The 14,294-nt window shown below is 37.6% G+C and overlaps 1 protein-coding gene across 2 annotated transcripts in view; it reads right to left on the bottom strand.

Annotated features, from left to right (window-relative positions):
* Positions 1–14,294, bottom strand: part of XPO6 (exportin 6) — a 97,964-nt gene that overhangs the window by 39,674 nt on the left and 43,996 nt on the right. For both annotated transcript variants that reach the window (XM_011378805.2, XM_023522500.1), the window contains 2 exons: positions 7,453–7,906; positions 4,101–4,227 (listed from right to left, as the gene is read on the bottom strand). In XM_011378805.2, the coding sequence (XP_011377107.1) occupies positions 4,101–4,227; positions 7,453–7,906 (581 nt within the window). The remainder of the gene's footprint in view (positions 1–4,100; positions 4,228–7,452; positions 7,907–14,294) is intronic.

Genomic DNA, 14,294 nt, shown 5'->3' with positions numbered 1-14,294 from the left:
CTTCTTGGCTCAGTTTTCCTTCCATTTCTGATCTACAAGGAAATCCAGAAGTTTACAAGGGAATGTACGGAATTTGCCCGAAAAATAACTAACACTGGGTGGCAGCGGGCAATGCGAGTTTTGTACTCAAGCTGAATCTAAGGCAAAAAAACTGTAACTTAAAAAATAGGCAGACTCTAAGCTCACAATCCACAGGGTAGAACTAGACTGCTACAGCTCAATCAGGGCCACTGATAGGACCATCCTCAGAAAACTTAAAAAGACCATTTCCCGTCTCCACTTCATACTTCGTAAAACCAAGATGTCTGTAAGATAAGAAAAAGTAGAAGAATAAGCTAGAGAAACAATGAATAAGCCATGTGAAAATAAGATGAGTAGCTGGCAGACAGACACTCAACTTGCATAGCCAGGAAATATATGTAGTCTTGTCCTGGCTTTGGCTTGCTGAGCTTCCCTTAAGTCAGTCATCCAGTTGTCCTTCCTTAGTTTGAAGATACCCACCAGCCCCTCCAAAGAACATTAACTGATCAGATCATATGGAAGTCCTTTTGCGAAAAGCCACCACATAAATCCAGGTTTTACAGCGATATCAATACTCTTTACAAATATACAAATCTTCCTCATGCATCTGAATTGAGGATTTACTGTGTGGCTCAAGGCTGGGGAAAAAAAGATGGGCAGATATACCCTCTGTGGAACCTGAAACACCACCATTCACATCCACACATGCAGGCCTCACTGTGAGGCCTTATGCACTGCACTACCTATGGTCGGGCCTTTGACAACTGCTGTGGGCACAGATGGTTACGATCATAAAGATGATAGGCTGGCTATACTTTTGGAGTCATTCAACTTTTCAGAATCCATGACTCATAGACCCATTTTAAAAATGTACCTGTACTCAGATTTACTTTTCAGATTCCAGAGCTGATTAATCACAGAAGATCCTGTCAAGTCTCTTTAAGAATAATAGTATCACTAATAACAGTATCACTCTTATCCCCACATGGTTTGTTGTGGTTAGCTGTCATTTTCATCAGTCTATCTGATCTTCACAATAGTCCTGGAAAGTGGACAGATCTATTTTCTATAGAATATATAGAAACCAAGGATATAGAAACCAAGGTTCAGAAGCAAGGTTACTTGCCCAAAATGACATGATAAGGAACAGAAACAGAACTAGAATATGGATCTTAAGACTCTGGTCTAGAGCCCTCCCCTACACCCCATGCCATACTATTTCAGAGTTTTAAGAAGAAGAGGCAAAATGAAAAATGCAAGACCAAGAAGGAATTGGTAATGATACAGTAAAAGAAGGAAGAGAATGACAGAAATCATGTGCTTATACAGACACTTCAGGGACTCAGCAAGGAAATAAAGTGATGGTGGAGGCGAACGGGTGGTCAGCCCTAGTGGCTGGAGGGACTGAAGCAAGACACTTAGGTGAAAGAAAAAATGCAGGAAAAGAAATAGAGGAGAGGAACTGGTAAAAAGACACTAACACCATCTTTATTACTATTCTCTCAAATATGTTTATCAGTACTAAGATGTCTATAAATTTTAGAAACAAAGGCAAAAAATATTGAGTATTCCTATTAATAAATATCCCTCTAGACAAGAAGACACATCTTTTCACTTTCCAGATAATTAAACTATGATAAAGTAAGTTCACAGTTAGTGAGTAGATGAGAACGTAAAGCTCTCTCTGGAGAGCATTTAACTTCTTATTCTTAAATCTTATCCTAAAAAGCTTCCCTGCCACCAGCTCCTAATCACAGAGTATGCCCTGCCACCTTTCCTCCACTCTGCCTTTCCAGCAAAGGGCTGCCTACCCTATAGTAAACCACACAGAGAACGTTCCAGGTTCCTGCCCCTCTGCCTGATGCTCAGAATCTGCTTCTGCCCAGGACACCAACTCTCACAGTCTGAGAGTCTGCACCCAGAAAGAAAGGGCCTCACATAGGAGGTCGGCTGACAGAACCTCGTTGTTCACTTTATTACCATATCTATTTCTTTTTCCAGTATGTAAATATAACATGTAGAAATGTATACAACCACCACTTTCGATTCAATGGAAAACAAACACACGGGATTCTAGTGAAAGAATCATAAAAGATGAACACTGGCCAAAGACCATGAAGATGCCCACTGCAGCCAATCTCCTTAGGTGAGGAAACTGAAATGGAAGGAAATTTTAAAAAACCTTTCCAAGGACACAGACCTAATAGAAATAACCAGAACTCAACACAGAATTTTTGGGTTCAAGTCCAAAGAAGTAGGCATAAAACATGAACACTTTAACAAAATTTTTCAGCTTTCTTCTATACCATATATACCAAAAGATCCCTTTCTACATACGGAGCAAAACAGCAAGACATTTTCATTCCACTTTCCCAAATAAACTCCTTCTTTCTCACCTCAGCACTGGCTCCTTATCTTTCATTTCTGCTATACTTAATCCTAAGGTATCTATCAAATCCTTTTTTCCTGGTCCCCTTTAAGATGTCTCTGGACCTGACTCAAAACACCACCTCTGATGCTTCTCTTCTATATCCTCATCCTTCCACATCTCATCGCCTCTGCTATTTCTTCTTAGGTCTGGTGAGCTCTGTGTGTTTTCCTTCTTATTCTGCACTCACTGGCTCCTCTGTCAGACATCTTGAGACTTCTTCAACCTTTAGTCATCCTCTTCCACCTGCACCCTTCCCTCTGGTTCCCAGGAATGGTTCAGCCTTACCACTGGGTAATCTGACTTTTACGTGCCAAGTATCTCTTTGAGAAAGGCTAGCTCTCACATTAAATTCTTACTCCAAATCCCCTGTCACATACACACCTCCCTCCTAGCCTAGACCCTTGCCTCTCCTCTAGTCTCAATTAAGCTACATTAGCAGTTCAAACAACCCAGCTGTTTCATCCCTACTATATACCAACAAAAGAGCTACATATGTACTCCAAAAAATGTATGCAAAAATATTCACTGCAACATGATTCATGATCACCAAAACTGGAAGTAGCCCAAATCAGCAGTGGAATGGATTTTCAGATAATGACTTACTATAAAGCAATAAAAATAAACAAACTACTGCCATATAACACAGATGAATCTCACAAACAATACTAAATGACAAAAAACCAGACAAGACAAATACGCCTTGTACGTTTCCACTTAGAGAAGTCTAAAACAGGCAAAACTAATCTGGGATGTTAAGGCCAAGATTGGGATTACTTCCGGAGAGAAGTGTGGGGGAAGTGATTGGGAAGGGACAGGCGGGGATTTCCGGGGGTGCTGGTAATGTTCTACTTCTTGACTTAGGTGGTCGTTACATGGTTTGTTCATTTTGGAAAAATGCATCAAGCTGTACGTGTATGATTTATGTACTTTTCTCTGTGTGTGTAATACTTCAATAAAAAGCTGATTAAAAACACATACAATGGACACAAGGAATAAGGTATAACAGAAATGTCTACAAGTAGACTGTAGTAATGGCTGCACAAGTCTATAAATTTATTGAACATCACTGAATTGTACAATTACAATCGGTGAATTCAGTAGTATTTAAATTTTATCTCAATAAAGTGTTAAAAATATACATATAAAAAAGACTGAATCACTAGAATATAAACTCGATGAAGGCAAGGACTTTAAGGGTTATATGCCTAGCTTCTGAAATACAATATGAGTTCAAAAAACATTTGTTGAATAGAGGGAAAAAATAAATCCACCAAAACTTAACTCTTAAGAGCTTCACTAACCTCCTGTGGTGACAGTTATAGCACTAAAGGCCCTAATTTCAGACTTTTTCTATATTTTGCTTATCCAACATAACAGTGATTAAGAGCACAAATCTTGGGTTCAAATCCTGACTCCACTGCTTATTAATTGTATGACCCCGAGAAAGTTACTTTTTGTGCCTCGGGTTCTTTATCTGTAAGACAGATATGATAATAATACTAATACCTCATGGGGTAGTTATGAAGGATAAATGTGTTAATCTTCACATAATAAGCACTATATAAATGTTTAGGAAATAAAGTAGTTCTTCTCCTGAAACTAACAAAGTAGACTTTTGGGGAAGGAAGGGGCAATTCTGGTGCTTTACCTGATGAAATGTGTACTTGAACAAAAGTGTCAAAAACTCCACCACAGGGAACTGGGAGTAGGACTCGATTCTTCTTAGGTGCACACTCACAAAAAGCCGCAGAAAGTCAGTAAACTTCTCAATGTAGCTGAATTAAGACAAGAAGACAAAGGTGACAATAAAAACCCAGTCACCTCCTTAGAACAGATCTCAAATTCAATCCAAATTTCTTTCAGTACAGAACTACACAGATTTATATTTTCAGTTAAAAATATAAAGGTAAAGGCCTGCAAAAATTACCTACAGCTCAGGCAACCCTTCATTCCATTACCACCTGAAACATAGCAAAAAAGCAACTTTAATCCTCAGACACCATGTACTAAGGCATCTTATAAGCTAGTGCTCTCATATTTTCCAACTCATTAGTGTTATGACCCAATTAAAGTGAAAGGAAATGGTACTAAAAAGTTGATGGGCAGATCATTTGTGTCATTTCAATGTGGCAAGTATGGAAGGCTGTTTTCTATGCCAGGAGGCTAAAACATTAAAATAAATGTGCTAAGAAGACAAAAACAAAACAAGGCTATACAAAAGGCATGGCATCCAAGTAAGATATATTCGGGCCTGCCCTCTCACTCCTGGTGCTAATTAAACATAGCACATCGCAATCCACTCCAAAGTGATTTCAAACGTAAGGAAGGGAGACTGTTAGAGCTGAAAAAGCCTCAGGACAACTTAATCTAATGCTTCATTTTAAAGATGAGGCCCAGAGAGATAAAGTGACCGGCCTGAGGTCACTCAGCCAGCTCATGGCAGAATGGAACTACCATTCCCTCCCAATCCAGGGCTCCTCCTTTTCACATCACAGTGCATCCCCAATTTATTTGTATTCATAAAATCATTTCACAGAAGAGAGTGGGTCACAGCCGCAAGGATAAGAGATTTTTGCTATTAAATACACAGCACATCATCACTCTCACATTTCAGAAACTGTCATTTTAAGCCCCTAAATACCAAAAGGTGATTAGAAAATGAGATGGACATATCTCTATAAATCACATTTCAGAGACCAATAAAAAAAAGATACAGACATAAAAGGCCTTAGCCAAAAATTAAATAATGGCTAAAATCAATTCTGAAACTTGTAACTACAAAACACTATTTTTTAAAGCACAGATACGTAAAATAATAAAGGGGGAGAAAAAGATTACAACTGAAAAGAGCAAAACTGGCCCATAAATAAAATGTCACATACTGTTCCTGGGACCTATTGCTCCGAGGGTGGCCAACCAGTCTGTCTGACCTCCACACATATATAAACTTATTTGTAGGTTTAAAAAAACAACATTAATGTGTTTGCCAAATACTTGAAAAACAGTAAGGCACTGAAATCAACTGTTTTTAGAGATAGAAAAGTACAAAGAGACTTCTCTCTGATGCCTTCAATCACTAATGCTCATGAGTAGGAAATTCTCACTCCTCACTTAGCTTATTACATTTTTACATGGATTTTCAAAATCGCCAACCAGTTTGCTGCTCTTTGAGAAGATGCACTCAATTCCCTGCCACCCATAAAAGAATAAAAAGAAGTCATGGGTAATATATCAAGCAATCTCAATTTTTATTTTAATCTCCAACCCAATTTTTTAAAGAATACAAACAAGGCTGTTGAGTAGCTAAAACTACAGATTTTATTTCACCTCATTTTCTTTCCCTTCCCCACCTTCTGGTACAGGTGCTAATGAGCAGTAGAAAGTTAGAAAAAAGGCAGTAAAGGAGAAGAGAAGCAAAGAACCTGGGTAAGTAGCTCCTCAACAACCGAGAATGGACTGAGCTGTTTAGAATTAGTGGTAAGGGACTCAAGAGCCAGGAAGCGAGCACACAGTATTATGTCACCTTTCTGCTTCCAGGCACCTCTCAGCTTTCACGGGGCAATAGGAAGCATAGGATTAAAATAAAAAACCAAGAGCACAAAAGTTACATGTAACAAAATCAATACAAAGATAACCCATGACAACATTTCTATACCACCCGAGGATAAGCCATAACAAACATTATGCTACAAGTAAAAGTCAAATCAACTGATAATGATGGTTGGTACAAGCAGTTAGATTTTTTTTTAATATGAACATAAAGCCTTTCTTAACCAAAGCTAGAAAAAATATAAAATGTGTTTGAATACCGATGCCTTTGAATTCACATAGAAAGTTATTACCAAATAATGAAAAATAAAACATTACTATACTAGATGAGTTCTTTTATAACTGTACAAAGAAAATTTTACACAAAGCTTGTTTACAATGAGGCAAACCAAAATAATCTTATGTACCAATTTTTTTAATTTAGAAAAACTTATTAAAATACTAAATTTAAAAAAACACCAAAAATGTCTTAACTTTAGGCACTAGACTTATATTCTTCTATTTACTCTAAGGAAAAAGAAGTAACTTAATTCTGTATAGCTTAATAACAAAAAACAAGCCAAGGAAAATTGATTAAAATATTAACTTTGGCTGACAGGCAATCTATACTTATTTACTAATTCAATACAATTTATCTGCTTGGAAGTTTCTGAACAGTCAACATGATGTTATTAACGTAAGTTTCCAAATTTCCCTCTTGATTTTACACCACAGTAACTCCATATTAATGAAAATTGTAAGACAGGTAAATGACATCATCTGCAAGGGAAATAAATAATGAGACCATGTCTCAGAGTACTGTGATAAAAGTCATCTTTTATAGTACTTAAGAAAGAAAAGTTAGGTAATTTTAGGCTCTATTCAGGAGGGCAGTAAAAAAGAAACACAGGTGTCTGTTACATTAACTTGTGCTCCAATTAACATCTCTCCTTTCTTTTGATGAAAACGTGCCATCTGTGTAAACCTTACAATAGTAACAATATTCCCATATACTGCCCGATGTTCACTTGGGAAAAGTCAAATAGTAAAAACTGACAAGCCACATCAAGTGAGAAGGGGTGATCATAACTCCTGTACCTCCACGGACCTCCTCTCCTGTTCTTGACTACACATGAGCAGCAGTCTCAGTTCCTGCAGCACCTCAGACCTGCAGGCAAATAGTGAGGAAGAGGGGAGGAGGGGGGTGGAAGGGAGAACAGGAGATGGATGGGGAAAAAAGACAACAAACCTACACAATTCACAATCACTTTTCAAACTCACCTCATTTCCCTTAACCACCCTAGCCCTTCCAGCTAAGTTTAGACTTACTGGTACACACCTACCTTTCTGTTGCTCATCGGGAGCCCCACATTCTGAAACCAAAGAGGATTACAGACACCATGCAGCACACCGTGATAACTAGTCAAGGCCCTTTCTCAGGGCACAGCCGACTCTACACCTATTTGTATTACCTCTCATCGAGTTCTTCTAGCCTGCTCTTCACCGTGTGGGCATTGTTATCCTTGGTGATTTTCTGCAGGAGGTAGAAAGTCTGCTGGAACATACGCAGTAAATACTCCTCGAACTCCATAGGCACACAGTTCTTGGACATGAGTTCATTGATGCAGGACATGGCCAGGACCCCAAGCCGGCCGCGCTCCTGACCCAAAACACAGTTCTGGCTGCTGCCGTTAACTGATGCCATCTTTCTGGCCCGGATGTCACAGCCAAAGCGCGCAAAGTGGAAGATGGTGGTAAGGAGGGATGGGGTGATGCTGGCAGACAGAGGAATCCAACTGAAGAGATGGGCCAGGCACTCCAAGGCCAGGGAACAGATATACTCACTCTCCGCATCAAGGATGGGGATTGGCTGGTTCAACAGTTTGGCTGAACTAGGACTCTGCAACAGGTTACTCAGTAAGTCACCTGAAAATATAAAAGGCTTTTAAGATCTACACTGTCAAATCTCTTACAAACCAATTTGAGTAACTCTCCTTCTTAAAAAAAAAAAAAATCTAAGCATTACTATAAAGCAGCAGTTCTCACAGTTTGGTCCAGGAGCCCCAAGACCCTTTCAGGAGTTCACGAATTCAAAACTTTTTTTTAAACTATACTATAATATTATTTTCCTTTCTCACAAGTATACAATGGAGCTTTCCAGAGGCTACATTACATGTGATATCTATCCAACAGAGAGAAAGCAAAAAAGCTCTTTCATTAAGATGTATGCAAAGATGTAAAATAATGTCACTCTTCTCAGTAAATGTTTGTTTGCTTTTTTATTAAAATGTTTATATATGAGTTCATCAGTTATTTTTAAATGAATTAATAAATACTTGTAAATTTTCTCAGTTTCAATATCAATAAACATAACTCACAAAGATCTTTGAGGACTTCAGTAATTTTTATTTAAGAGTAAAGGAATCCTGGGTGAGGGCAGGTGAAATGGGTGAAGGTGGTCAAAAGTACAGACTTCTAGTTGTAAGTAAATCCTGGGGATGTCAAATACAGCACAGTGATTACAGTTAATATATTTGAAAGTTGCTAAATCTTACAAATTCTCATCTCAAGGAAAAAAAACCTGTCACTATATGGGATGAAATATATTAACTAAAATTACTGTGGTGGTCATTTCACAACATATACATATGTCATTATGTTGTACATCTAAAACTAACACAGTGTTAAAATATGCCAATTATACCTCAATTTAAAGGCAGGGGAGAGGTTAAAGGTCCAGAGACTGGAAATTTAAGAACTACTGGGTTAGACAAGATGAGATCTGTGGACTTGCACCATCAGCAACACTGGCAACTTGTCAGAAAACACAAATTATCAGGTCCCATCCCACACACATCTATTAAAGTAGAATCTGGAGGGGCAGGGCCCAGGACTATGCATTGTTAACAAGCTCCTAGTTGATTCTTATGCTTGCTTAATTTTTGAGAAGCACTGGACTAAAGGAAACCATGTAAAATGAAATGCAGAGGACTATAATTTTAGAAAAGACAAAAGAAAAACATTCAAAACTATAACAAGAAAGTTTTCCTAAAGCTGTGACTATACAAAATAAAAGGACTTACTCTGCCACCCCTAAAAATAATAAAGAGTAATCAATACTAAAAACTCTAGGACTAAGGAAGAAATGTGGGCAGGAAAAGCACATATAGAGAGGAGAAAACATTGAATTCGGACTCCTCCACAATAACATTCCAAGCCAGAAAACAGTGGTGCAGTGTCTCCAAGTTCTAGGGCAAAGAATGACTTAACCCAAAGCTCTCCTTTGAGTATAAAAGAAGGCGACATTTTCTCAAATATGCAAAAACTCAGATTATATATTGCCTACAAATTCTTCTTAAGGAAGTTGCTGAACAATGACACTATGCAAATAAAGCAATAAATAAAAGTAAAAAACTAAGGAACGTAGAAGTTATGAAAAAGGGCTAATGCGAGCATTGAATTAAATATAGAATCAAGACTAAACAAACGTAAGAATTACAGAAGGGTGTGCTTTCTCATTTTTCACAAACAAGAAGTCTCTACATACATGGCCTAAAATTAAAATATGTAGCAAGAAATTGGTTTTCATAATCATTTTTTCTTACCTTAGAGGTATCATTTTTACAAACTAATATTCTTTGTGAAAAAAAGCATCTTAAGGTCAACAATTCCTTCCATTTAATACCTTCTGTTAAGTTCAAGTAAAACTAAAATTTAATTGTTTTTATTCAAAATAAAAATATGTGACGTAATGCCATTTTGTCTTTTTACTCAGTTCTGTCTTATATATTGTCTTTGCACAGAGAGATCTCTAGAATGATTATCTCTGTATAGCTGAACACTGAGTAAATTTTTATATTTTATTTTATACCTTAACCTTAGCAGTTTTGTTTTGTCTTAAACACTCTTAAAATTACTGAGGACACCCAAGAGCTCTTGTTCATGCAGGTTATTTCTATTGATATTTCTCATATTAGAAACTAAAACTGGAGTCTTAAAATATTTACTTCATAATAATTACAAATCTATTACATGTCAGCATAAATAACACATTTTTAAAGGAAAAAATTATAATTTGCTCCTTGAAAAATTAGTAAGATGAGTAGCACTGTTTTGGGAAACACATTTCCCAAAATGTGTTTCCCAAAACACATTTTGGGAAATCTCTTTAATATCTCACTTAAAAGAAGACAGGGCAATTCTCTTAAAGGCTTCTGCATTCAATCTGTTGTAATATGTCAAACTGAAGTATGTGAAGAAAACCCAGCTTTACGCAGACATACAAGTGGGCAGGGAAAAAAGCATTTTAGTGGCCTTTCTGATAACTATAGCTATTCTTTAACGTAATATTAAAATTTGATGAGTAGTAATTTCTTAAAGGTTAATTGCTATTCGGTGTACTCATGAGAGAATAAGAATAAAAATGACAATGTCTTAGTATTTTTATGAACACATATCTGACCTATGGGACCCCTGAAAGGGTTTGGGGGACGACCAGGGGTGATGAGAACTGCTGCCTTATACTAATGTTGGATGAATATGAACAAAGTAGTTAACCTTTCTCAACCTCAATCTCCTCAGCCATTAAAATCAGAATTTTGTAATTTATTAATAAGAGTGTTAATTTCCACTGTTAAAAATATACTAAAGCGTTGTCCCCTGGTATTTCATCTTGAAGTATATTTGCTGGTTTCCGTTGCAGAAGAGTTGCTTTTAATACTAGATGAGACTCATGATCTCAGCTACCCAAGCTGATAACCAGAGGATTTGATTTCAAAGAATAATGCAAGAAGCATATTCAAGTAGAATCTGCAAACGTTTCAATTTGTTTGTTACTGGATTATTTTGATTTTTGGAATTGCTGTGGTGGCTGTCTACTTGAGTCACAGAACTTTCTCTCTTGCAATGACAGTAATTATTTCTGGTATTACTTTGTTTGTCATTCATGAACTGACGGCCATTTATGGAAGATGCCAAAGTCAGGAGAAACCACTGCTACCCAACTAGAATTCTTGGAGTGTACACTTAACTAGGATCAAATTGAAGCTATAGCACTGGAGAAACCAAGAGACACCACCTCAGTATGATCTTATATTAAAAACGGGCATCTTTGGGCCGTTGGCCCTTTCAAAGTCTCTTGAACATTTTTAAATAGAAATCAATTCTGGCTTTAAAAAAAATAAATACACACAAAAAAGTCCCACGCTTTAGCTCAGAATTTTTCCAGAATGGGAATGCTGAATGAAAACATCAAAAACAATAATGATGTTCAGAACATCTGATGTGCTATTATTATTTGCTTAGTGCTGCACTAGGCACTTTATTTACATATTTTCATTTAATGCTCACAGCTCTGAGGTAGGTATTATTATCCACATTTCCAGGTTGTTAGAATAACTACAACATAGACAAATTAGGCATTTCTCCCACGTTCCACAGCTAGTAAGAGGTAGAGCTAAAACTGAAACCCCAAAGCCCATGCTCCTCCCCGAAAGGCAGGTCACCTGGAAAGATTACGTAACCAGGAAAAATCATTAGTAAGAAAGATAATATTCAAATATAGAAAAAGATGTATGATCTAAAGTCTCATATAAAATAGCATGTTTACACTATGACCACAACTATAGAAAGATAAAAGGACAAAAACTAAACAGAATTATGCAAAGGTAAAAGTTATTTAGGTAAATAGGAAGACCTGTGACATTTTTCCCTCAAAACAACAATCTTTTAACATTGTTTCTCATAAAAGTGATTATACTCAATGTTTCAAGATTTTTTAGATCCTAGAAGAGTTTTTCAAAACTGTATTTTAATCAAAGTAGAAGAAATCACCACAGAACAGGGACTCTGCTTCGTGCTGCGACATTTCCAATGTGAATTTGAAAGACCTTAACACGCTGGCTGTATAAGGGGGCACCTTGAGTATAAAACCTGAGGGCGACTTCATCCGCCCTGAATGGGCCTGGCCCTGACAGCAACACGTACCATGCCCCCAAAGGTGTATGGACGACTCCAGTGCATTTCCTAAGTTGGAAGCAACCCGGATGTAGCTGGAACACCTACACTAGGCTTTCATGCAAAGATCCCCTTGGCCTTGTATTTTTTTAATTCTTGAAATCTTATGTTTTCCATTCAGTTCAACATTTACTAACTCAGAGTTTCCCAACCTCAGCACCACTGACATTTTGGGCTAGGAGATTCTTTGTTTTGTACATTGTAGGATATTTAGCAGCATCCCGAGCCTCCACTCACCAGACGTCAGCAGTACTCGCTCCTCCAGTTACGGTAGCAAAAATCCCCTCCACACTGCCAGATAGTCCCTGCAGGGCCAAGCTGGCCCAATTGAGAAGCACTGACCTAAACGTAGCTTCAGTCCAGTAAAATGGGGAGAAACTCTATTCAAGAAGCCCTTAGGAGAAAATGAGATTACAGTTGTTGGGAGTGGCTCTCCCAAGTCCCATCTTTCTATAAGTAGCTTATAAAGGAATACACGTGAAGATTTGCAAGTACACAAAGATACGCAATTTGGAAAGAGTTTGGGAAGAAACAGGAAGGTATAAATTAGTCTCAATGAATTCAAGCTCTCTGCAACCAGAAAAACTTTCCATTGCTAGTGTGTGTACAGATCTATATTTGAAACTACATACCATGTGGACAAGAAATTTTTATTTCAGAACAATCGAAGCTAATTCGGAATCTCAGTAGACTGGATGCTAAACTAAGCTAGGATTCAACTATCTAAAAGCAAATTTAATGCACTTTGATCGCTTTTTTTTTCCATTTGCCTAAGCAAAAAGAAGACAAGAGACTAAAAGGGCTGAGGCTGCCCACGTGCAGCAGGAAGCAACAGGCACAGCATGCAGAGGACACACCCACACCTTCCCTCATTTCATCCTCCAAGGACAGTTACTCTCCTTTTCGCAGCTGAAGACATCAATGTGAGAGAAGGCATACAGAGTAAGTGGCAGAGCAAGGGCTCCAAACCAAGGGGAGGAGGAGGCCAACAGAAGTGGTGAGAGTGACCAAGAACACAAACTTAGGACAAGACAGTACACCTAGACTAGGGATGATGGGTTGACAGCCCTCTTCCACCAATCATTGGTGATGTGATCTCTGGCAAGTTACCCACCATGAGCCCCAGCTTCCTGGTTTGTAAACAAGACATAAAACCATCATCTACTTTACAGGATTCTGGTCTAGTGAGGGGCGTTTAGGAGATAAGACAACAATCTGGGGAACAATGCTGTAGAACAATAAACCACATACACCCTTCGAGACTTTTTCCACACTGTTAGAGAAGTTGTTGCAAGAAAGTGATTGGACAGAACACAACTTTGTGAGACAGTGTATGAGAACGGAGACCAAAGGCCCATGGGGCTAAGCCTGACAGGGAGCTGCCCAGGATTCGGGCAGGGACAGCCCGGCAGGGACTGTTGACAGGGTGTTTAGGAGTGATTTGGTTAGCCACTGGTGCCCTAAGATTTCTCAGAATGAATTTCCTCCATAAAACTAAGCTTATGGTCAAGAAAGCTAAACAATTTTCTAGAAGTTTAACTGCTTAACTTGGTTTTAAATGCACAAGGCAGTTAAGCAAAAACAATTTTCTAGAAGTTTAACTGCTTAACTTGGTTTTAAATGCACAAGGCAGTTAAGCAAAAACATCAAAACAAATGTTGATTAAATCATCAGCACTGTCCAAATAATGAAGCAAGATCTGATGACCTCACTTGTAAATGTCACAAAGAGAAAAAAGGCGTAACAAGTGAACGTGCAATTCTATTTTTTTAAAGGGGAAGCATAAAAAGCTTACTTAACTCCCTACGCCCCTAACAGTCTCTATTTATTTTGCTTTTTCTCAAATACTAAAATTCAAGACTTTGAAAATTTTTATTTGTGTCTAAGAGGCAATTCTCAAGAAGTATGTGTCATATTTTTAGGTTTTGTTTATGTGGAAATATCAAATTAGTTCATATTTTATTTTACCTAACCTCATAAACAAAACCTAGGCAACACATTAAAGAGTAAGCATATATTTTTGATCTGTGTTATTTGATATTCCCCAACCTGGTCTCCAGAAAAATAAGTCTACTAAAGTATAAACTGAGTTATACTAAAGTATAAACTGATCTATGAGTTATCTACTAAAGTATAAACCTGAACAAAGCCAACTAAAAAACAGCTTCTGGTAGTGGAAAATCATCTCAGAAAAACAAGTTTCACTGGAGGACACTGCTGCTGCTAACTTAGACTGGATGCTAAACTAAGCTAGGATTCAACTATCTAAAAGCAAATTTAATTCAAAAGAACTAATGTT

This window comes from Pteropus vampyrus, unplaced genomic scaffold (assembly GCF_000151845.1).
Source record: "Pteropus vampyrus isolate Shadow unplaced genomic scaffold, Pvam_2.0 Scaffold347, whole genome shotgun sequence".
NCBI classification, from domain to species: domain Eukaryota; kingdom Metazoa; phylum Chordata; class Mammalia; order Chiroptera; family Pteropodidae; genus Pteropus; species Pteropus vampyrus.
The sequence above is the reverse complement of the archived record's forward strand: the minus strand, read 5'-3'. Positions and strand labels throughout refer to the sequence as shown.